This window comes from Protopterus annectens, chromosome 6.part0 (genome assembly GCF_019279795.1).
Source record: "Protopterus annectens isolate FY-2018-M chromosome 6.part0, PAN1.0, whole genome shotgun sequence".
Classification (NCBI taxonomy): Eukaryota; Metazoa; Chordata; order Ceratodontiformes; family Protopteridae; genus Protopterus; species Protopterus annectens.
In genome coordinates this window covers 1,034,647,841-1,034,671,704 of record NC_056737.1, presented here as the reverse complement: position 1 = coordinate 1,034,671,704, position 23,864 = coordinate 1,034,647,841, and the positions used below count along the sequence as shown (strand labels likewise).

At 45.9% G+C, this 23,864-nt stretch overlaps 1 protein-coding gene across 1 annotated transcript in view; it reads left to right on the top strand.

Moving 5' to 3' along the window:
- PAPOLA (poly(A) polymerase alpha) overlaps positions 1–23,864 on the top strand; it is a 1,404,594-nt gene that overhangs the window by 157,158 nt on the left and 1,223,572 nt on the right. Inside the window, exon 6 of the mRNA XM_044073612.1 lies at positions 6,640–6,751. Within this exon, the coding sequence (XP_043929547.1) occupies positions 6,640–6,751 (112 nt within the window). The remainder of the gene's footprint in view (positions 1–6,639; positions 6,752–23,864) is intronic.

Sequence of the window (23,864 nt, the reverse complement as noted above, 5' to 3'; positions counted from 1 at the left end):
GGCAGTGAAGTCATTAGACAATCAGGGCCTGAAGACTTCATAGCCACTGTGATTTAGTCTTTGCACATCAGACCTTAGAAATCACATGAGACTTTGCTAATGAACTAGCCAAGTTCATTAACCCTAATGGCCTGCCCCCCCATACTCTACCTTTCACAAGGACAGGGTACACTAAGAACTAACCCTTTATGCCAAAGGTGTTTAATAATGTGTCCTTCCCTGGATATAAGCAGACAGCTGAGATTTTACCTAGACAAAACAAAATCAATTAGAAAATCCTATCAACTCTTTTCCTTCCACCCCAGGTCCTTGGGCAAGGCAGTCTCCAAACATACCATTGCATGGTATATTAGAAAAGCCATTTGCCTCTGTTCACACCATGGCAAAAAGCTCCCACAGAGAGTTAAAACTCACTACAGGGCAGTTGCAGCCTCTAAGGCCTTTTTAAAATGTCTGGACACAGCTTCCATAAAGGAAGTAGCCTCATGGTCCACCATTCACACTTTCACCAAGTACTACAAGTTAGACAACGTCTCCATAGCACGTCCAGGATTTGATTTTGTGGATTTGGCCTCATCCATCTCCACCCTTCCTTCCTACTAAGCTGTGGTACTCTCACCAAGAATCCTGCAACATGGGAAGAGAAGGACGTTGAATAATTGTGTAAAATCTTACCATAACCATAGATGTCCTTCTCTTCCATGTTGCAGTATTCCTTCCCACCCACCAAAACTCCCTTATCCTTTTTCCGTCACTCCTGTCCTCAGGTCTTTTGGGGTCTACACCCTATCTTGTGACCTCTGTAACCACATGATAGCTCTTTGACCTTATGACTGACATCACTGGCTATTACCTCCTGCAGGGACTTCAGGTTCTGAGGTCTCTGCATGCAGATGTCACATTTAAGGTCCCTGGTTTATGGCCCTACATGTGATGTCCCACGCAACTACAACAGCCAAGCTGAAGCTTTTGTATAGGAGCCGACGTATGGGTTGCCTGAGGTGGAAAATCCCACACCAAGAATACCGCAACATGGAAGAGAATGACATTTGTGGTTATGGCAAGATTTTGCACAACTATTTTTGAAAAGTACTGATTTAGGGTTGGGGTTTTCCCTCTTTCTCTCTTCTAGCCATTTTATGATTGTTATTGTGTTGGTCCTGTTTTAATGTCTACTGTTTAATGAACTTGGTGGAAAATCCCACACCAAGAATACCGCAACATGGAAGAGAATGACATTTGTGGTTATGGCAAGATTTTGCACAACTATTTTTGAAAAGTACTGATTTAGGGTTGGGGTTTTCCCTCTTTCTCTCTTCTAGCCATTTTATGATTGTTATTGTGTTGGTCCTGTTTTAATGTCTACTGTTTAATGAACTTGCATAGCTGCATTTTTTGCTGTAGGAGTGTGTATTAAATTAAGGGTGCAATCTATTAGTACATTGAGTGTTGTAGCAGAGTTGCAAATCACGCAATAAAATTAGATCTGAAGTAGTTAACTTCATTTGATCAGCAACCTGTGGGTACTGGATCCCCCCTGGATCTGAGCTGGCAGCTTTCCAAGCTAAAGATCCGAGCCCCAAGCTTTTACCCCTTACCCGTAATACCCTGCTACCTCCTTCCAGTCCCCAGATCTCGTTTGCTGCGGCTTTAACAAGCACGAGTTACGAGCCCTTGGTGGCTAGGTAGGAAGTATTTGTCAAATTCTTCTCTTTTTGGTAAATTAGAGAGGTGTGCGTTTGTGTTTACTTTAAACCCATTAGCTTAGCTTAATTTTAATATATTCACCCTTCCCCTTGTATGTCTGTGTGGTTGTGTTTTTTGTTATGGCCGAAGGCCCTAAGGCCATTTTTTCTAAGTGCGGCCATAAACTCTCCCTAGCCGATGGCCACACTCATTGCGTTCTTTGCTTGGGGTTAGCGCATTTGTCATCAGGCTGCCATATCTGCACAGCCTTTAAACCCTGGGCAGTGAGATTGGAGGAACAAGCTGATCCTGGCGGGTCTTTTGCCCGCAGATTCTGCTTCTTCCTCCTCTCCCTCAGTGGCTCCAGCTGTGGCTGTTCAGCCAGCTGTACCATCTCCCCTGGCTGGGACTCAACCTCCCACCTTTTCCCAGGGAGAGGAGGCAAAAAGAAGAGAGGAGAGAGAGACATAGGGATAGAGAGAAACATAGGAGCCACAAGCGGCGGGCCGACTCTGCCCCCTTGGCTCCGCCTGCTAAACAGCTCTCTTTCCCCTGAAGATTTTCGGGTCTTCCCCCTCTCTGCTCTGTTCCCCATGTTTCTCGGTGGAGCCGGAGGAGGAGCCCTGGCCATCTTCGAGGTTATTGTGGCAGCCTTCCTGGCCAGCTTTGGCGGCCTCTTCTATGTCGACACGAAGCCTTTCAGACGCTGACATGGACCAGATGATGCGTCGCTTCCTACAGGCCCAGATGCAGATGCAGATGGAAGTGCTCCTGCCACCCCCCCCCCCCCCCGAGGGGGACTCTGCCTCATTTTTTTGCCCCCATAGCTCCTTTTCCGATCCATTATCTGGTTTCGGAGCCAACATTGGATCAGAGTAGTCTGAGTCAGGGAGTCTGCACTGACAGTAGTGGCTACTTCGCCGGCCATGCCCTCGTTTGTCTGATCCCTTTTGGGATCCAACCTCTCGGAGCAGAGAGCCACACGTCGGATCCGAGGGGGGTAGGTGTGTCTGCGGCTCCATTGCAGTCGTGGCCCGTGTGATTAGGCTTCTTTGGTATCTGGTGAAGGAATATGTTGTTTCCCCAGAGTTCTTGTCGGCCAAGGACAAACGGACCTTCTCGACTCGCATGGCCACTCTAAAATGGCTACTCTCCCATGCCACGGAGGGGGCCGCTAGAGCTAGCGGGTCACGCCTGGCTCCGACTTTGCACAACTCTTCAAGGCGTCCTTCGCGAACACTCTTTGGTTCTACTCTGACAAGACCGTCTGCGATACATTGGTCTAGAGCAAGGAAGATGCTGTCTGCCGTCGGAATCCGCTTCTCGGCTCCTCAAAGGTCCTGTTCCAGGAACCAGAGAGGACAAAAGATGTGGTTCCGGAAATCTCAGCAGTCCCGTTACGCTCCAGACCCTTCGTCCTTCAGAGGCAGAGGGGGAGAAGGTGGATGCCGACCCAGAGGCAGAGGGGGGCCGAAGAATTTTGTGTCATGAGAACCTTTCTCCGATTGACCCATGTAGCAGCCCTGAGGGGTTGCCCGACTGCTCCTCTGGAGGCAGTCTGGAGGCATTTTTCGAAGCACCTGACACTGTGGGAGTCTATCACGATAGATCGCTCGGTGCTTCAAATAATATCCAGAGGCTACTCTATCCCCTTCATAAAACTTTTTCCTCAATCGAGGCGCTTCCCTGATGTTCCACCCAGTCAGAGGGAGGCTGCAGCTTTAGAAATAAAGTAGCTGCTAGAAAAAAGAGCCATCCAGCACGTCCCCCCCCAGACCAGTCCGGGTTAGGCAATTACTCCAGGTTCTTTTTGGTGCCAAAAAAGACTGGGACTTTATTCTCGACCTTTCTACAATGAACCTCTTCATTGCCAAGGAGAAATTCTGGATGGTCACTTTTCAATCTATTCTCCCCCTACTGCAGGAGAACGACTGGATGCGCTCCATAGACCTCAAGGATGCGTGCTACCACATTCTCATGGACAGACTATCCCAGGAGGTTTCTCTGCTTTTGGTTGGGGGCCAGTCCAGTTCAGGGTCCTACCATTCAGCCTCGCCACAGCCCCCAGGGTGTTCACCATGGTCATGGCAATTGTAGGCGGCCCACCTGTGGCTTTAGGGAATACAGGTTTTTCCTTACCTGGACGACTGGCTCCTTGCCGCCCCCACTAGGCATCTACTCTGCTCAGCCAAGGATTGCTTCCTGCTCTTAGCCTCCCAGTTGGGAATCACTATAAATTAAAAGAAATCATCCCTTCAACCATTGCAAGTCCTGGACTTCATAGGGGCCAGAATAGATGCGCTTCAGACAAAGGCCTTCTTGTCGGACAGGCTTCGCAGCTTAACCCTGCACTTCCTAGCACTCCTTCAATTTCCAGCCCCATCAGCGGAGTTAATCCTGAGAGCCTTTGTGTCCATGGCAGCAGCAGTCAGCCTTTCGCCCTTAGCTCGCTTGTACATGGGTTCCTCCATTGGACCTTGCAGATCCAGTGGTCCATCCTTCAACACCCGTTGGACTCTCCGATCCCCCTTAGCAGAAATTCCCTCATATGGTGCCTCCAATCTCGGGAGCTTCGGGAAGGACGACCGTTCATAATGCCACAACCCCAAGCCACGGTAACCACGGACCCGTCTCACCTTGGGTGGGGTTGGGGGGGGCATTGTATGGGCAGAACTGTCCAAGGTACGTAGATTCAGAGACTGTTCTTCATATCACTGTTCTGGAGATGAGAGCGGTGCTTCTAGCGTTGCAAGCTCTTCATGCCTTTCTCCCTCCAGGGTCTATTGCAATTCAGGCAGACCTGTCAGTGGTCTGGTACATCAACAAACAGGTGGGGACCAGGTCTTACCCTCTTTGCTGGGAGGCCACGAGAGTTTGGGATTGGGCGATATCCACCAACCGTTTTCTATTAGCAACGCACATTCCGTGTCGGTCCAACATCCTAGCAGGCAAGCTGAGTCGAACTATCCTTTCGCCTTACGAGTGGTCTCTGAACCCTTTAGTAGCGAAACAGATCTTCCGCAAGTGTGGTCAGCCTTGCTGCGATCTCTTCGCATTGCCTTCAAACGTGAAGTGCAGCAAATTTTTCGCTCTAATTCCCCCTCTGGGGGAAAGCTCCAGAGACTCTCTAGTTCATGCTTGGCCATCCGGTCTTCTTTATGCTTATCCTCCTCTTCCGTTAATGACAGTTTTTACAGAAAGCTCGTCCCTTGGGTAACAAGATTATCCTCATAGCCCCATTCTGGCCTCATCAAACCTGGTTCCCGTACCTGTGGTGTCTCATCTCATAGCTCCTCTTTGGATCTTAGATCCCATGCCGGATCTGATTTCTCATCCTTTGGGATTAAACTCCAAATCTGGACGACCTCAAGCTCTCAGCTTGGTTGATCCAGCTCCATTAGTTGCCAGGACTCCCGGTATCTTTTCCGCAGTTGGATCTATCTTGGTAGCGGCGCATAAGCCTTCTACCAGGAAGGTTTACAACAGCAAATGGAAACTGTTTTCCATTTGGGCCTCACATAAGAATTTGGATCCTTTCACTGCTGACATTCCAGAAGTGCTTGATTTCCTATCTCATTTTTCAGCAAGGGGCTAGTTCTTCTACTGTAAAGGTTCATATGGCTGCCACTTCCCATTTTCACATTGGAGACCGTCTTAGTCCTTCAGCTTCCACTAAGATTTGTAAGACCTTCTTAAAAGGAACCTTTCTTTTGAGACATCTTATTAGGAACGCTGTTCCCCATGGGACCTGACCTTGGTCCTTCAGGCTCTAACTGGACCACCCTTTGAACCTGCAGCTTCTGTTGATTTAAAATTCTTATGTTGGGGAAACTCCTTTCTTAATAGCTATTACTTCAGCTAGAAAGGTGTCAGAACTCCAGGCCCTTTGTACTAAACCACCATATCTTGTGTTCCATAAGGGCAGAGTCTCTCTCGGGACTAACCTTTCCTTCTTACCTAAAGTGGTTTCCGATGCGAACATCAGTCCATTAATCTACCAGTTTTCTTCCCTAACTTTCAGAATAAAGGGGAATACAAACTTCATTTGTTAGAAGTTCATAGACCGTTGTGCTTCTACCTACACAGAACAGCTGCCTTTCGCAAGTCAGAGCAGCTATTTGTTTCCTTTGCGAAGCCTTTCTTGGGTAAGCCAGTGTCGAAGGTGACTAGCTAGATGGATTTCTCACTGCATTTTGCTCACACAAGATATCTGGTCTGCCTGAGCCCTTAGGGGTTCATGCCCATTCTACCCATTCTATGGCCACTTCTGCTGCGTTCTGGTCGAGTGCCCTTGGATGATGTTTGTTCTGCGGCTACTTGGGCTTCCTCTCATACCTTTATCACTCATAAATTGGATTTAATATCCAGAGGAAGAGCAGCTTTTGGCTCTGCAGTGCAGAAGAATATCCTTCCTTGATCTCCCAAGTTTTTTGTTCACTGGGGACTGTCCCACAGGTTGCTGATCAAATGAAGTTAACTACTTCAGATAAAGAAGTTATATGTACTCATCGCAAAGTTCTATCTGAGTAGGTAACTTCATTTGTCAGCAACCGACCCTCCCTCCTTCCCCCTAACCTGGTTCTCTGGTTATCTGAATCCTAGAATATCAGCATTTGGTATTCATTAGGTTAGGATGTTTTCAGGTTGTTGTTTCGTCTAGTTGACATTATATAATTGGGCAAACGAGATCTGACGACTGGAAGGAGGTAGGGTATTATGGGTAAGAGGGAGGAGCTTGGAGCTCGGTTCTTTAGCTTGGAAAGCTGCCGGCTTTGTTCCAGGTCAGATCCAATACCCACAGGTTGCTGACAAACGAAATTACCTACTCAAATGGAACGTTATGGTGAGTACATAACTTCTTTTTTGTGGATGAATCATTGTCATTTAAGAAGAAAAATTGCTAAGGTGCCAACATCTAAAGGATATTTATACTCTCTCCTTTTTTTTTTTCAGATTGACATCCTGTTTGCAAGATTAGCACTTCAGACAATTCCTGAGGATCTGGATCTTCGAGATGATGGCTTGCTTAAAAATTTAGACATAAGATGTATTCGAAGTCTTAATGGTTGGTGTCAAATTTTAACAGTTATTTTAAACGGTTCTTTTGCAGATCTGTAACAATTCAAGACCATCTCTGTACTTTAACTTCGAGTGGCTGACTTGGATCTTTTAATGTGCAAGAATGGATGTTAAATTTAAATTTTTCATCACCTGTTTGAAGTGTAATCTATATTATTTTCTTGGCCTGCCTGTTCTGCACACTTGGGCCACTTAGTTTTGTCAGATTTCTCTGCAAATGATGACACAATACTTTGCCTTTGATCTTATCTTGATGTCATAATTGTCTTAGCTTAAAGATGCTCCTCGTGCTTCACTGTTGCAGTCATTACATTTGGGTAATCCTGCTGGCAGGCTGCCCTCAGTCGGCCTGAATTCCAAAGTATTGGCTCCTGCGTCGGTTGCTGTCACCCCTTCTCTGACGTTAGGTCGTAAGGCATATAAAAGATACAGCCGACGCCATTTTCTTCAGTCTTTCTTGCCGCGCAGTGCCCGAAGCAGAAGCAGTTTGCAAGTGCTGGTCGGTCGACTCCTGAGATTTTCATGTTAAAGTTTCAGATCTGAAGTCTTCATTTAAAGCTAAGTACCCCGTTGGGGAACCTTTTTTTTTTCTTGCTCCAGACCGATGTCAGAAAAAGTTAATTGTATTTCTTGTGGGAAGCAAATACCTCCTAAGGACTTTCATTCTTACTGTATTCCTTGCCTAGGCCCTGTATTCCTTGCCTAGGCCCTGACCACGAAGTTTCAAGTTGTCTGTTTTGTGCTAGATTTAACTAACGCACCATTAAGCGTCGTTTCGATTTTACACTAGGCAATTTTGGGCGTAGATTTAATTATGCAATGATGTTTATCGTGCATACAGCTGCCGTCATAACAGATGGGTTTTCCTGCCATCAGGCAGGTACTCGGTCGGCCGAATTCCAAAGTCTAGGTCCGGTGTCGTCGCTTCCTCCCTGACATCAGTGCGACAGGGGTATAAACGATCCAGCCGACGTCATTTTCTTCAGTCTTTCTTGCCACGCGGTGCCCGAAGCAGAAGCAGTTCGCAAGTGCCAGTCGGCCAGCTCCTGAGATTACGAATATTTTTCAACCGAAGTCTTCTTGAAAGCTAAGTACCCGTTGAAACTTTTCTTGCCTCAGACCGATGTCAGACAAAGTTAATAATTGCATTTCATGTGGGAAGCAAATACCGCATAAGGATTTTCATTGCCTCTGCATTCCTTGCCTAGGCCCAGACCACGACGTCTTGGCCTGTCGTTTTTGTGCTACCTTCAACAAACGCACTAAGCGTCAGGCGGAGTTCGCCCAACACTATTTTGGCAAAAAATTTAATTACATTATGTCGTCGGATACTCCAACTCCAGTTTTGAGTCAGACGCAAAGATAAGGACTGACATACGAGGTCCGTGACTTCTACCGATAACACGCCAAAGCCGACTACAGGTGGTTTGGTTCTCAGTGAGGCGCCTACGCAGCCCCTGACTACTGAAGACACTTCATTGGCAGTGTCCTCTGTACCTGAGGTCGCAGGCTCTTCGGCCTATACCCTGACTACAGATACCGAAGCCACTATTGGCGGTGAAACTCAGAGTTTAGATTGACCTGCCACCTCTCAAGGTGTCTACAGGCCTTCCTCTTCTTTTTCCATCAAGGCTTTCACAAAGTCTAAATCAGCCATGCATTCTAAAAGATAAGCTCCACAGGGCCCTTCTCAAGGCCCCATGCCTAAAAAGCAGATGCTCAAAATGGCTGATGATTTGATTACTCTTATTAGAGGTTCTCAACCCCCCCCCCCCTCGGACAAAAGACCCAGAGTGGAGGAAGAATCCCCCTCCTCGGTCCAGACCTCCATTATTTCAGAACATTCTGAAGACCAGGAACATTCTTACTCCCCTTTTGAAGATTCTGATGCAGAGGAGTCCATTCCCTCTGTCTGTCCCCCCCTGAGGATTACTCTTGTGGGGAAACCTTACTTACCTTGAGGGAGCACTTCCACTGGGAAGGCCAAGAGTACTCAGACTCCAAGAAAAGGCTTAGGGTTTTCATCTTGCTCCCTCAGCACAGGCCTCTGGCTATGCCTCCTGTCTTAGACATACTCGATGATGTGTATTCGGAGGCCTGCCTTAACCCAGATTCTTTACCTCCAGCTCCAGTCAAGCCTGACTAGTATTACCGGGTTCCTGACTCACACCAATTCCTATACAAAAGCCATGTGGCTGACCCAGAAACTATATCACAGGGTCCCAAGGTGAATTAAGGCCTCCACTGCTAAAAATCCATTACCTTCAGAGAGAGGTTCCACAGCTTTAGAAAGGTGGGGGAAAAAGGTATACATCTCTGCCACCTTAACCATGAGGGCATTAAACTGTGTCAGTTCCATATGTTAAAGTACCAACAATTTGTTATCACAGTTGAGAAAAAGTCACAACCTGAACAACCAGACTTGAAGGAGTTGCAGGATTTGATACATAGTGCAGAACAAGTGTGTAAACATACCTTGCAATGTGGTTTTGATGCTTTAGAGGCCTCATGTAGAGCTGCTGTTACAGGATCAGTCATACGTAGACATGCCTGGCTCAAAGAGCAAACCTTACCAGATCATGTCAAAGCTTAAATTACTAGATGCCCCTCTGCAAAAAGATGTATTTGGTGTTAAAGCTGAGGAGGTATTAAAGAAAATGGAGGAAAAGGCAAAATCAATGCAAAATCAATGCAAACAGTAAAAGATTTCCTACAGGTACAACCTCCACATTTCAGTAGAAATTGGCCTTCCAAAAATTGGTCCTTTCCAGCCACAGACAGACCCCAAAGAGGTAGATACCGGCGCCCGAGGGCAGAGGGCAATCTCAAGGATCGTTTAGAGGCAGACAATGGCAAGCACCCACACAAAGAGGTGGTGAGGATAGTTCACAGCCATTCAGAAAGCAGAACCAATGACTTTCCCCTTTGCATGCCAAGCAAGGCTCAAATGGCAGCACCTTTAGGCGGAAAACTGGCATTACTTTCGAAAAATTGGCATATTGTCACAAAAGACAAATGGATCCTGGACATTATAGACAGAGGCTACAGATTTCACTTTCACACCCTTCCAAAAATGAGAGGCATGCCAAACCTGCCACACAATCAAAGGGCAGAGGCACAAAAACAAATTTCAGATCTCATGGACATGAAAGCTATTCAAGAGGTACCTGTACAAGAACAGGTCAAGGTTTTTATTCCAGACTATTCCTGGTACCAAGGAAGGGAAAAGATTGGAGACCTGTTTTGGACCTATCCATCCTAAACACCTTTTTACTTGTGCCAAAATTCAAGATGCTCACATTACAGCAGCTTCTTCCCATGCTGGGCAAGGAGTCCTGGCTGGTAACATTGGACCTCAAGGAGGCATACCTGCATGTACCAGTCAGACAAAATTGCAGAAGATAACTCAGATTTCTTGCAGGTTCAACCCATTATCAATTCTCTGCTTTGCCTTTTGGCTTATCTACTGCGCCCAGAGTGTTTATGAAATGCCTGGCATCAGTAATCGCCTACTGCAGACTTCAAGGGATACAAATATACCCATAACTGGACTGCCTGCCTGATCCAAGCGGACAGCAAGCACATACTTCTGAAACATCTGGCATTTGTAATAATGTTGAATTCCCTGGGATACACAGTCAACAAGGAAATCAAGGCTAATACCCTCTCAAACAATAATTTTCCTGGGTGCAAGCTTGGATACAAACACCCAGATAGCCTACCTCACACCAGAGAAACAAGGGCAACTAACTCAATACTTCAGAAAGCTGGCAACTTTCACCAGGCTGACTGCAAGGAAAATCCTGCAGGCTCTGGGATTGATGGCATCTTGCATCCTACTAATCCCATGTGCAAAGCTGCATGTGGGGAAACTTCAATGCTACCTAAAAAAAACCTATGGTCTCAACACAGCCACAGTTTGGAAACAATAATACCACTAATTCCATGTCTTCAAAAGGAATTTCTGTGGTGGGCTCAAGCATGCCAAAGAAACATAGGTCTCCCATTCTGCAAGCCTCAAGCAAATCAAGTCATCACAACAGACGCCTTGGACTACGCCTGGGGGGCTCACATGACAGATCAGTGCATTCAGGGCAAATGGTCCCAAAAAGAAAAGCACCTACACATCAATCAAAAGGAAATGCTAGCAGTAATAAATGCTATTTAACTTTCCAAGACCTACTGCATCCAGGCCAGCTATTGATGAGGACGGACAACACCACAGTAATGTGGTACATAAACAGGGAGGTACCCATTCATACCCCCTATGCAGGCAAGCCATGTCTCTTTGGAACACAGCTCTGGAATTACAAATCGAGCTTCAAGCACATTACCTGCCAGGCAAGGAAAACACACTGGCAGACAACCTAAGCAGAAATATGACAGATCCACACGAATGGAAGTTGCATCCTGAAGTTTTCACAAAGATAATTTAAGCATGGGGAAGGCCAGACCTAGATCTCTTTGCCTCCCACAGAAATCGCCAATTGGCAAAATTCTGCTCAAGGACCTTTCATCCACAGGCCTGGAAAGTGGACGCACTCTTTCAGTTGGACAACAATGACAGTTTATGCCTTTCCAACTCTCCCTCTGCTGCCCAAAGTTCTATTAAAAACCAGAGCAGACAGACCAAAGATGATTCTCATTGCTCCAGACTGGCCAAGACAACACTGGTACCCACTCCTGAAAAGCCTGACTCATTCGCCACCATGGATCCTGCCTGTAATGTCTCTTCAACTGACTCAGCGCGACTTCAAAACTCTTCAGTCAGCTGAAAACACTCAATCTAGCCGCATGGAAGATTCCTTAAATTCACAACAGGCCCTACTCTCCAAGGAGGTGCAGGATGTCATTTTGGAGGCCAGAAGGCCTTTTACTAGAAAAGCCTACTCTGCAAAATGGAACCTGTTTTGTGCCTGGAATGAGAAAAAGGGTCAGAATCCTGGAATACTGAATTTACCTCAAATATTACAGTACCTAGCTGAGATGCTAAGCAATGGACTTTCATTCTCCTCCATCAAAATCCACGCCTCAGCCATTTCTGCAGAATACAACACTGATCCTCCTTTATTCTCTCACCCCCTCTTAAGACAGTTCCTCAGAGGGGCTAAGAATATAAAACCCCCAAGGAAACGACAAGTACCTGCTTGGGACCTCAATTTCATTCTAGAAAAACTGACCTTGCCTCCTTTTGAGCCAGCTGCTTCAACAGAACTGCAATACTTGTCCTGGAAAACAGCCTTCCTCCTGGCAATCACCTCAGCTCTCAGGGTTTAGGAACTAGAAGCCCTCATGGCTGTGCAGCCTTTCATCATTTTCAATCAGGACAGAGTTGCCTTACGAACCAATCCGTCCTTTATGCCAAAGGTAGTATCCAGGGTAGCCTTGAATCAATCTATCCACTTACCTATCTTTTACCCTAATCCTCAAAACAAAGGGGAAAGACTACTACATTCCTTGGACATTCACAGACAGCTGCATTATTATTTGGACAGAACAAAGCCTTTCAGAAAATCAGAGCAACTCATTGTGTCCTATGCTGCAGGAGCTCAAGGGAAGCCTATTTCCAAACAGACTCTCAAAGTGGATAGCCCACTGCATACGCTTTTGTTACTCTTTTCATGGTAAAACTGTACCTGCAGGCATCAGATCTCACTCCACAAGGGCCACAGCTACCTCTGCAGCTTTCCTCAGGGGGGTTCCTACCAAAGATATTTTGGAAGCGGCCACTTGGAGTTCCGTACATACCTTCTCCAAGCACTATCACCTACCATTATACTCCAAATCTAGAGCAGGCTTTGCCACTGCAGTCTTACAGGGCATCCTGGCTCCTCCTAGTGCCTACCACCCCTTTTTTTTTTTAGCTTTGGGATTTTACCCATCTGTTATGACTGCAGCTGTATGCACGATGAACATAGTACAGTTTTGTACCTACCATAAATGTAGATGTTAGTGCTAATACAGCTGCAGTCCAGGTTTCCCTCCCTCCTTCCCCTCTTGGGACAGGCCTAACGGCTAACATCTCCTCATACAACCTGATTGGGGTATTCTTTTATGGTGTATTTGCTTGCAACTACTGTTTTTTGATTATATTGCATTGCATTACATAATTTTATGTATTGCCTTCTTTCTGGGGGCACCTGACATCTGGGGCAAGAAAAACTGAAGAAAATGGCGTCGGCTGGATCTTTTATACCCCTGTCGCACTGACGTCAGGGAGGAAGCGACGACAACCGACATCGGACCTAGACTTTGGAATTCGGCCGACCGAGGACCCGCCTGATGGCAGGAAAACCCATCTGATGTCCTTCAAGGATGCATCTGCAGTCATAACATATGGGTTGTCCTGCCTCAGGCAGCCCTTCGGTCGGCCGAATTCCAAAGTCTGGGTCTGGCCTCGGCTGATGTCGCACTTTCCCCGACGTCAGGGCGTCTGGGGTATAAAAGCATCAGCCGACGACATTTTCCCCAGTCTTTCTTGCCGCGCGGTGCTTGAAGCAGAAGCTGTTCGCAAGTGCCGGTCGGTCAGATCCTGAGATTTCAGCTACCGAAGACTTCAAAAAAAGCTAAGTACCCCATTGGGGACTTTGTTGCCTCAGCCGATGTCAGACAAAATAAATAACGGTTTAACTTGTGGGAAACAAATACCTCATAAGGATTTCCATTCTTACTGCCTTCCTTGCTTAGGCCCAGACCACGATGTATCAGCTTGTTTAGCCTGTGCCTCCTTCAACCGACAGACTCTTAGACGTCGGTCGGAGTTTGCAGAGAAATTTTTGGGAGCCGCTTTTGCTTATAAAATGCCATCGGAGACTCCGACTTCGCATATGGTCAAATGCAAGGAAAAGGACCGACACTCGCGGCCCGTGGTTTCGGCTGAAACCACGGCTAGGCCTACCGCGAGTGTCTCGGTTTCGGCCGAAACAGAGTCCACGGCGATTCCTACTACCGAAATCATACTTCCGACCACCGAGGCCAGAGAGGCCCCGGCTGTGTCGGCTTCAGAACTCCCTGCCAAAGCTAGTGTTCAGGAATTGTCCGACACCATACCTTTGGACATTTCTACCCCTGCACGTGGGGCAGCTAGGCCCCCAGCTTCCATGTCTATTAAGGCCTTCACCAGGGCTAAAGCTGCCAAACTTTCAAAAGCTTTGCCTGCCAAATCTACATCCCAGAGGCCTTCCTCTAGTTCACAGATCCTCAGTCTTGCTGAGGACCTTATCTCCTTAGTTAGGGGTTCCCAACCTCACCCAGACAGGGCCTCCCAACCTCCACCAGACAAAAGGCCCAGGATTGCCCCCTCTGAACCACGCTCCTCAGATTACTCCATGGATGGATCTGATTTGTCAGACCACCAGGAACGGGCCTACTCACCTTATGAGGATTCAGATGCTGAGGAATCTATCCCTTCGGCCTCCCCTCCTGAAGAATTTTCCTTTGGGGAGACTTTACACTCCATGAGAGAGCACTTTCAATGGCAAGGCCAGGATTTCTCTGATTCTAGAAAAAGATTAAGGACCTTTTTGCATTTGCCTCAGCATAGGCCCTTAGCTATACCTCCTGATCTAACTAATTGATGTGTACAATGATGTCAGTACAGCACCTGATTCTCTTCCTCCGGCCCCTGCCATACCTGACAGATATTACAGGGTCCCGGATTCTCACTTCCACCTGTATAAAGCCCATACTGCAGACCCAGAAACTATTTCTCAAGGCCCTAAAGGGGTTGCAGCCGCTACTGCCAAAAATCACCTACCCTCTGAAAGAGAGTCTAGAGCATTAGAGAGATGGGGAAAAAAGGTTTACACATCTGCTACTCTTTCTGCCAGGGCATTAAACTGTCAATTCCATATGATACAGTACCAAGAATTTTTGTTAGATCAGCTGAATAAGAAACTTTCTTCTCCTGAACCCTTAGACCGTAAATCCCTTCAGGATTTGGTACACAACTCACAACAGGTTAGTAATCATTTTTTAAAATGTGGCTATGATGCACTGGAGGCTTCATTTTAGATCAGCTACGACTGGGGCAGTTATTCGTAGGCATGCCTGGCTGAAGGAACAATCTTTGCCAGACCATGTCAAGGCTAAACTCCTCGATGCTCCAATGGAGAAACAAAATTTATTTGGCTCCCCTGTACAGGAGATTCTAAAGAAGGTTGAAGAAATAGCAAAATCTGTGCAAACAGTTAAAGATTTCCTGCAAGTTCAACCTCCGAGGTTCAGCAGAAACTGGCCTACAAAGAATTGTTCCTTTCCAGACTCCTCCAGAGCACAGAGAGGCAGGAACAGGCGCCCTAGAGGCAGAGGTCAATCGAAGGGCCCCTACAGAGGCAGTCAGTGGCAGGCTGCCAACCAGAGGAGTAGTGCAACAGCTTCAACTACAACCACTACTACAGGACAGACCCAATGACTTGACTCTGATTCCGCCTACCAAGGATCAACTGGAAGCACCCTTGGGCGGAAAGCTGGCATTATTCTCAAAAAACTGGCATTGCATTACAAAGGATACATGGACACTGCAAATAATAGACAAAGGATACAGGTTTCACTTCCACACTTTGCCAAAAAGAAGCGGAATGCCAAACCTTCCACCAAATCAGAAGGCAGAGGCTTTAAGACAAATCAGCAATTTACTTCAGATGAAAGCTATAGAAAGGGTACCATGTACAGAACAAGGCCAAGGATTTTACTCCAGACTATTCCTTGTACCAAGAAAAGAAAACCAATGGAGGCCTATTCTCGACCTGTCCGCAATGAACACTTATCTCATTGTGCCAAAATTCAAAATGCTGACCCTACAGCAACTTCTTCCCATGTTGGGCAAGGAGTCTTGGCTGGTGACTCTAGATCTCAAGGAGGCATACCTGCAAGTCCCTATCTGACCAGATTGAAGAAGACACCTCAGATTTCTTGCAGGATCAGAGCATTATCAATTCTCAGCATTGCCCTTTGGCTTATCTACTGCGCCCAGAGTATTCACGAAATGCCTGGCATCAGTAATTGCACACTGCGGACTTCAGGGAATTCAAATTTATCCATACCTGGATGACTGCCTAATACAAGCGGACAACAAGAAAAAATTGTTAAAGGACTTGGCCTATGCCATACACCTGCTAACAGACCTTGGGATACACAGTCAACATCCAAAAGTCAAGACTAATGCCATCCCAAAGGATCACCTTTTTGGGTGCGGATCTGGACACAATCATATAGATGGCTTTTCTCACAGAAGAAAAACAAAAACAACTTCCAGATTACTTCATGATTCTGACAAGACAAACTCAGCTTACTGCAAGGAAAGTCCTGCAGGCCCTGGGTTACATGGCATCCTGCATAATTTTAATTCCACATGCCAGGTTGCAGATGAGGAAATTACAATGGTACCTAAGGAATGTATGGTCTCAACACAGTCACAGTCTAGAAACCATGATACCAATCATTCCATGCCTTCAAAAGGAATTCCTGTGGTGGGCTCAGGCCTGCCAGCCCAACAGAGGGTTGCCTTTCAACAAACCAAAAACAAGGCAAACCATCACCACGGACGCCTCAGACCGAGGATGGAGAGCACACATGGAGGACAAACGGATCCAAGACCTATGGCCTCAAGGGCAGCTAAGCATGCACATAAACCAAAAGGAAATGCTGGCAGTGAGGCATGCAATCGAGGCATTTAGACCATTCCTCCAACAAGGACATCTGTTAATAAGGACAGACAACACCACTGTCATGTGGTACATAAGCAGGGAGGCACACACTCCTACCCTCTATGCCGGATGGCTATGAATCTGTGGAACCTATGCCTGAATCTCAATATACAGCTGCAGGCCAAATTCGTACCAGGAAAAGAAAATACACTAGCAGACAGCTTAAGCAGAACTACCACGGATGCACACGAGTGGATGCTGCATCCAGACATCTTCAAACTCATAACAAAGACATGGGGAATGCCAGAGATAGATCTGTTCGCCTCCCCACTCAACCACCAACTGAAGACATTCTGCTCAAGGACATACCACCCACAAGCATGGAGGGTGGACTCTCCCTCTTTCAGCTGGAATGCCCTAACAGTATATGCCTTTCCACCTCTCCCATTGATGTACAAGGTTCTACTGAAGATCAGGGAGGAACAGCCAAAAGTGATACTAATAGCTCCGGACTGGCCAAGACAACACGGGTACCCACTATTGAGAAGCATGTCTCAGGCAAATTCATGGCCTCTTCCCCTATGGCCTCTTCTTCTAACGCAGAACAATTTCAAGACCCTGCATCCCAACTTGAAAACATTACAACTAACTGCCTGGAAAATTCCTTAAAACCCAACCAAACTGTTTTATCTCAGAGGGTGAAGGACATTATCCTGGAGGCTCGCAGACCTTCTACAAGGAAGACATACTCAGCAAAATGGAAGAGATTTCTCATTTGGAGCACATCAAAGGGCACAGATGTCACAGTGGCAAACCTAGCACACATCCTAGAATACTTAGCAGAACTGTTCCACAATGGCCTGTCTTATTCTTCCATTAAGATTCATGCTTCAGCAATTTCAGCAGAATACAATATGGATCCACCTATCTTCTCACACCCTCTTCTCAGACAATTTTTGAGAGGGATCAAAAATGCTAAACCTCCAAGAAGACCCCCTCTACCTGCATGGGATCTCAATTTTGTGCTGGAAAAACTGACACTACCTCCTTTTGAACCAGCAGCATCAGCAGACCTACAGTTTTTATCTTGGAAAACTGCATTCCTTCTGGCAATCACTTCAGCAAGAAGTGTATCTGAGTTGCAGGCATTAATGGCAGTGCAGCCTTTTCTTATTTTTCACCAGGATAGAGTGTCACTAAGAACCAACCCTACTTTCATGCCAAAGGTGGTATCTAGGGTATCCTTGAACCAAGCTATTCACTTGCCTACGTTCTTCCCTAACCCACAGAACAAGGGGGAAAAACTTTTGCACACCTTGGATATACACAGACAACTACGCTACTATTTGGACAGAATGAAAACTATCAGAAACTGACCATCTTTTTGTAGCATATGCAACTGGGTGCAAGGAAGAGCAATTTCCAAACAATTTCAAAATGGATAGGAAATTGCATTCGTTTTTGTTACTCCTTTCATGGAATGGCAGTTCCTGAAAATATCAGGCCTCACTCCACAAGGGCCACAGCCACCACTACAGCTTTCCTACGAGGGGTGGCTACCAAGGACATTTTAGAAGCTGCTACTTGGAGCTCCGTGCATACATTTGCCAAGCATTACAATCTACCTTTATACTCCAGATCCCGAGCAGGGTTTGCAACTGCAGTACTGCAGGGGATCTTAACTACACCATCCTTCTCTTAGTACCTCCTCCCCCAGATTGGCTATGGTATTCTACCCATATGTTATGACTGCAGATGCATCCTTGAAGGACATAGTACAGTTTTGTACCTACCATAAATGTAGATGTCCGATAGGTATGCATCTGCAGTCAGGATTACCCACCCTCCTTCCCCTCTGTGGTATTCCTAGGGTGCTTACCCCTCTTTCAGCTAGCTGGGGGAATCTATTATGGTGTATTTGTTTGTTTATACATGTATATAATTTGCAAATGTTTGGAACTTTTCAGCATTTATCCAAATTTAGCCTTCCTGGAGGGCACCTGGCATCTGGGGCAAGAAAAACTGAGGAAAATGGCGTCTGCTGATGCTTTTATACCCCAGACGCCCTGATGTCGGGGAAAGTGCGACATCAGCCGAGGCCAGACCCAGACTTTGGAATCCGGCCGACCGAAGGGCTGCCTGAGGCAGGACAACCCATATGTTATGACTGCAGATGGATACCTATCGGACATCTACATTTATGGTAGGTACAAAACTGTACTTTGACTGCAGCTGTATTAGCACTCGAACGTCTACATTTATGGTAGGTACAAAACTGTACTTTGTCTGATAGCCATCCAACTACCGGAGTTCACAAAAACTGCAGAGAAATACAGGCAACAGAGGTCCAAAAACGGCCAAGCTTATCCTAAGCTAGTTGCTGGTTCGCCAGTTCTCAGTGAGGTGCTTTCGCAGCCCCTGACGCCTGCTACTTTACAGTCGCAGGCCACTACTGACTTCCACGTGGAGTCGGTCAGGCCGCTGGAAAGTCAAGGTATTGGAGCCTCGGCGACTGTTCTATCAGGTGGGTCCAGAGCCGCTGAGCAGGCATCGACTTCTGAGGGTGTATTCAGACCTAAACAATTATACATTAAACCGACTTCAGCTTCAAAGGCAAAGACTAAAACACCTTTAAAAACAAAGAAGCAAATTCTACCAGCCACATGGACAGGCCTCCATGCCCAAAAAACAGATGCTCAAAATGGCCAAAGACTTGATTACCTTGATCAGGGGTTCCCATTCCCCTCCTGATAAGAGGCTTAGGCAAGAGACAGATTATGAATCTTCAGATCAGGTTTCCATTTCTTCTGATTCCTCTTCTGATCAGGAATTTTCCCTTCCCCCTATGAGGATTCTGATGCTGACGAATCCATTCCTTCAGCTTCTCCTCCTGAGGACTATTCCTTTGGGGAAACCTTGCATACCATGAGGGAGCACTTTCCACTAGGAGAGCTAAGATTTCTAAGAGGCTCAGGGACTTCCTTCTACTACCTCAACACAGGCCTCTAGCCATTCCACCTGTTAGACATTGTGGATGTGTTTTCAGAGTCTAGTCTGACCCCTGACTCCTTACCTCCATCTCCTTGTAAGCTTGACAGATACTACAGGGTTCCTGACTCATAAATATTTTTTTCAAAAACCCTGCTGCAGACCCAGAGACTATTTGTCAGGGTCCCAAAGGGGTCAAGGCTTCCACTGCAAAAAACCCTACCCCCTCTGACAGAGATTCTAGGGCACTAAATAGATGGGGAAAAAAGATTTACACATCTGCTACCTTGGCTATAAGGGCCTTAAACTGCCAGTTTCATATGCTCAAATAGTAGCAATATGTCATGACACTGCTTAAACAGAAAATGTTGGTATATTCAGAATATGCAGATGATAAAGAAATGCAGGATTTATTGCATGCAGCTGAACAAGTTGGAAAGCATACTTTGCAATGTTGTTTTGATTCTCTGGTGGACCGCTGTTACGGGTTCTGTAATTAGGTGGCATGCTTGGTTAAAGGAATAAAATCTGCCTGATCATGTCAAAAACTAAATTATTAGATGCACCATTACAGCATGATACCTTGTTTGGTGTTGAGGCAGAAGAGGTGTTAAAGAAAATGGAGGACAAAGCTAAATCTATGCAAACGGTCAAATATTTTTTACAAGTACAGCCACCTAGGTTTAGCAGACACCGACTACAAAGAATTTGTCCTTTCCAGTGTCAGACAGACCTCAAAGGGGCAGATCCCAGCCGTAAGGTTCGTACAGGTCTAAGCAATGGGGTGCTTCTACCTCCAAAAGTGGAGAAGACAAATCACAACCATACAGGAAACAGTCCCAATGACTTCCCCCTGCCTGCACCAAGCATTTATCTACTGGCAGCACCCTTAGGGGGAAAAATAGCACTTTTTTTTTCTCAAAATTGGCGCATTATAACCCAGGACATATGGGTTCTCGACATAGTGTCACAAGGCTACAAGTTTCACTTCCATACCCTGCCAAGGGCAAACAGTTGGCCAGATCTGCAAAAAAAACTCAATGGGCAGAGGCTCAAAAACAAGTCTCATCCCTCATGGACATGGGGGCTATTCAGCAAGTGCCACAGCAAGAGCAGGGACAAGGATTTTACTCTACTGTTCTTGGTACCCAGAAAGGCCAAAGCATGGAGACTACTGGACCTATCCATTCTAAGCACTTTTCCTGGATATACCAAAATTCAAGATGTTGACCTTACAGCAGCTTCTGCCCATGCTGGGCAGAAAGGCTTGGCTCGTCACTTTAGACCTAAAAGAGGCATACCTGCATGTCCCAATCAGACAATCATGCAGAAGATACCTCGGATTCAAGGCTTGTTCAAAGCATTGCCAATTCTCTGCACTGCCCTTTGGCTTATCTACTGCGCCCAGTGTCTTCACAAAGTGCCTGGCACCAGTAATTGCTTTCTGCAGACAGAGGAATACAAATATATCCTTAATTGGACTACTGCCTCATTCAAGCAGAGAACAATTACATTCTACTAGAGCATCTGGAGTTTGTGAAAAGACTTAACATGCCTAGGGTACACATTCAACGAACAGAAATCAAAACTAGTACCCTCTCAAGAATTAATATTCCTGGGTGCAAGCTTAAATACAACTGCCCAGATGGCTTATCTCATGCCAGACAAAGGCAACTGACTACTTATTTCAAGGAAATGGCAACAAAGGCCCAGTTATCTGCAAGAAAAATTCTGCAGGCTTTGGGCTTCATGGCATCCTGCATCCTACTAATTCCATATGCAAGACTGCATATGAGGAGACTTTAATGGTACCTAAAAAGTGTCTGGACACAACATTGCCACAGCCTGGAAACAATTACTCTCATTCTCTGCCTGCAACAGGAGTTTCGATGGTGGGCAAAGGCTTATCACCAAAACAAGGGACAGCCATTCTCACTACCCCCAGCCAGGCAGAACCTAACAACAGATGCATCAGATTATGCCAGAGGGGGCCACATGGCAGGAAGAGGCATTCAGGGCACCTGGTCCACAAATCAAATGCATCTACATATCAAAAAGAGATGCTAGCTGTTCAAAATGCCCTGACAGCCTTCAAGGACCTAATTTATCTGGGACAACTACTGATAGACTGGTAATACCATGGTCATGTGGTACATAAACAAGCAGGGGGGCACACATTCTTACCCCCTTTGTAAACTAGCCATGGCTTTATGGGACACTGCATTGACTTACCAAGTCCATCTGCAGGCACAATTCCTGCCAGAAAAGGACAATACTCTGGCAGATGAACTAAGCAGAAACCTCATGGATCCCCACGAGTGGCACCTGGATCCACAAGTCTTCAGCATGATAACAAAGAAATGGGGACGCCCGGACATCTATTTGCCTCCCCTCCCAACCATCAACTAAAATGATTTTGCACAAGTACTTATCACAGACGAGCATGGAAAGTGGATGCCTTATCTTTCAACTATATGCCTTTCCTCCACTGCCTCTCCTCCACAAGGTACTCCTAAAAGGTGAGACAGGAGCCACCAAAAATGATACTGATTGCCCCAGACTGGCCCCGCCAGTACTGGTATCCGATCTTAAGGAACTTGTCTCAATACACACCCTGGACCTTACCTCAAATACTTCACCTGCTGTCCCAACAAAACCATCCGATTCTGCACAGCCAACTCAGGACTCTAAACCTGGCAGCATGACTGATAATGTAGCCATACAAAGCACACATCTCAGTAAAGCTGTGATGGATGTCATTTTGGAAGCCAGAAGGCCTAGTACTAGAAAATCATATGCTGGAAAATGGAAGAGATTTTGTGCTTGGAACCAAGCTCAAGGAACTGACACAGCTGTACCAAATATTCCTCAGATTTTGCAATACTTAACTGAGATGCTGGACAAAGGCCTATCTTTTTCATCAAGTAAAATTCATGCCTCTGCCATTTCGGCTCATAATACAGAACCACCACACTTCTCATCCTTTTTATTAAGGCAGTACCTCAGAGGAGCCAAAGATTTTAAGGCCTCCAAGGAGATTGCTAATGCCTGCATGGGACCTCCATTATGTCCTGGAAAAAACTCACCCTACCTCCTTTTGAGCCAGCTGCTACTGCGGATATAAAGTTTTTATCTCGGAAAACAGCTCTGCTCCTAGCAATAACTTCTGCAAGACGAATGTCAGAGCTACAGGCTCTCATGGCTGTGGAAACTTTTATCATTTTTTATCCAGACAGGACAAACCCTACATTTATGCCTAAGGTGGTGTCCAGTGTAGCCCTTACTACTCATTTGACAACTTTTTACCCAAATCCACAGAACAAGGGGGAGAAAATTCTGCATTCTTTGGACGTAGACAGACAACTTGGATTCTATTTGGACAAAACTAAAGTTTTCAGAAAGAATTACTGGTGACATGCTGCAGGATCACAAGGAAAGGCCATCTCCAAGCAGACTATTTCAAAGTGGATAGGTCACTGCATTCATTTCTGCTACACTCAGCATGGCAAGCCAGTGCCTAAGGGCATTAGGCCACATTCAACCAGAGCTGCAGCCACTTCTGCAGCCTTTCTCAGGGGAGTACCGACCAAAGACATTTTAGAGGCTGCTACTTGGGAGTTCAGTGCACACCTTTACAAAGCATTACAACACATTACAATCTGCCACTTTACTCTAAATCCAGAGCAGGCTTTGCCACTGCAGTTCTCCAGGGCCTCATAGCCGCTGCTAATGCTGTTTAGCTCCAGCCCCCTAACCATAGCTTTGGGACTGTACCCAAATGTAATGACCAACAGTGAAACACGAAGAACATAGTACAGTTGTGTACACTTACCATAAATGTAGATGTTGGTGTATTCACTGTTGCAGTCCAGGTTACCCACCCACCACCCCCCTTATTTTTGCTCGAACTTATCTTTACTTCTTTGATCCATACAACCTATGTGGTGTATTTGTTTGTAGATGAAGGTAAAGTTTTATTTTGGTGCATGTATGTTTTATATATATCTAGCCTACCCTTTTGGGGGCACCTGACATCTGGGGCAAGAAATACTGAAGAAAATGATGTCTGCTGCATCTTTTTATACCCCTGACGACCTGACATCAGGGAAGGGGCGACAGCACTCGAACATCTACATTTATGGTAAGTGTACACAACTGTACTTTTTCTGTCGTAAAAATATCATTTTAGGTTACTTTTCCAGTAGTCATTTTTACTCCATTTAAGTAAATGATTATTACAAACTAGTTTGCTGTATATAATGCTTTAGGATCAGTCATAGCAACACATGCAGGAATGCCACTGATTCGCATCCTTTAAATTGTAAAAGTAAATGAGATGCATTCTGATGCTGGTCTAGACTAAGGTGGTTTATCCTTAAGTAAAAAAACAGGAAGCTATAATTTTTGTAATCATCTTTCTGTAGATAATTTAAATTATCTTAATTAAAATTAAAATGTATCTCT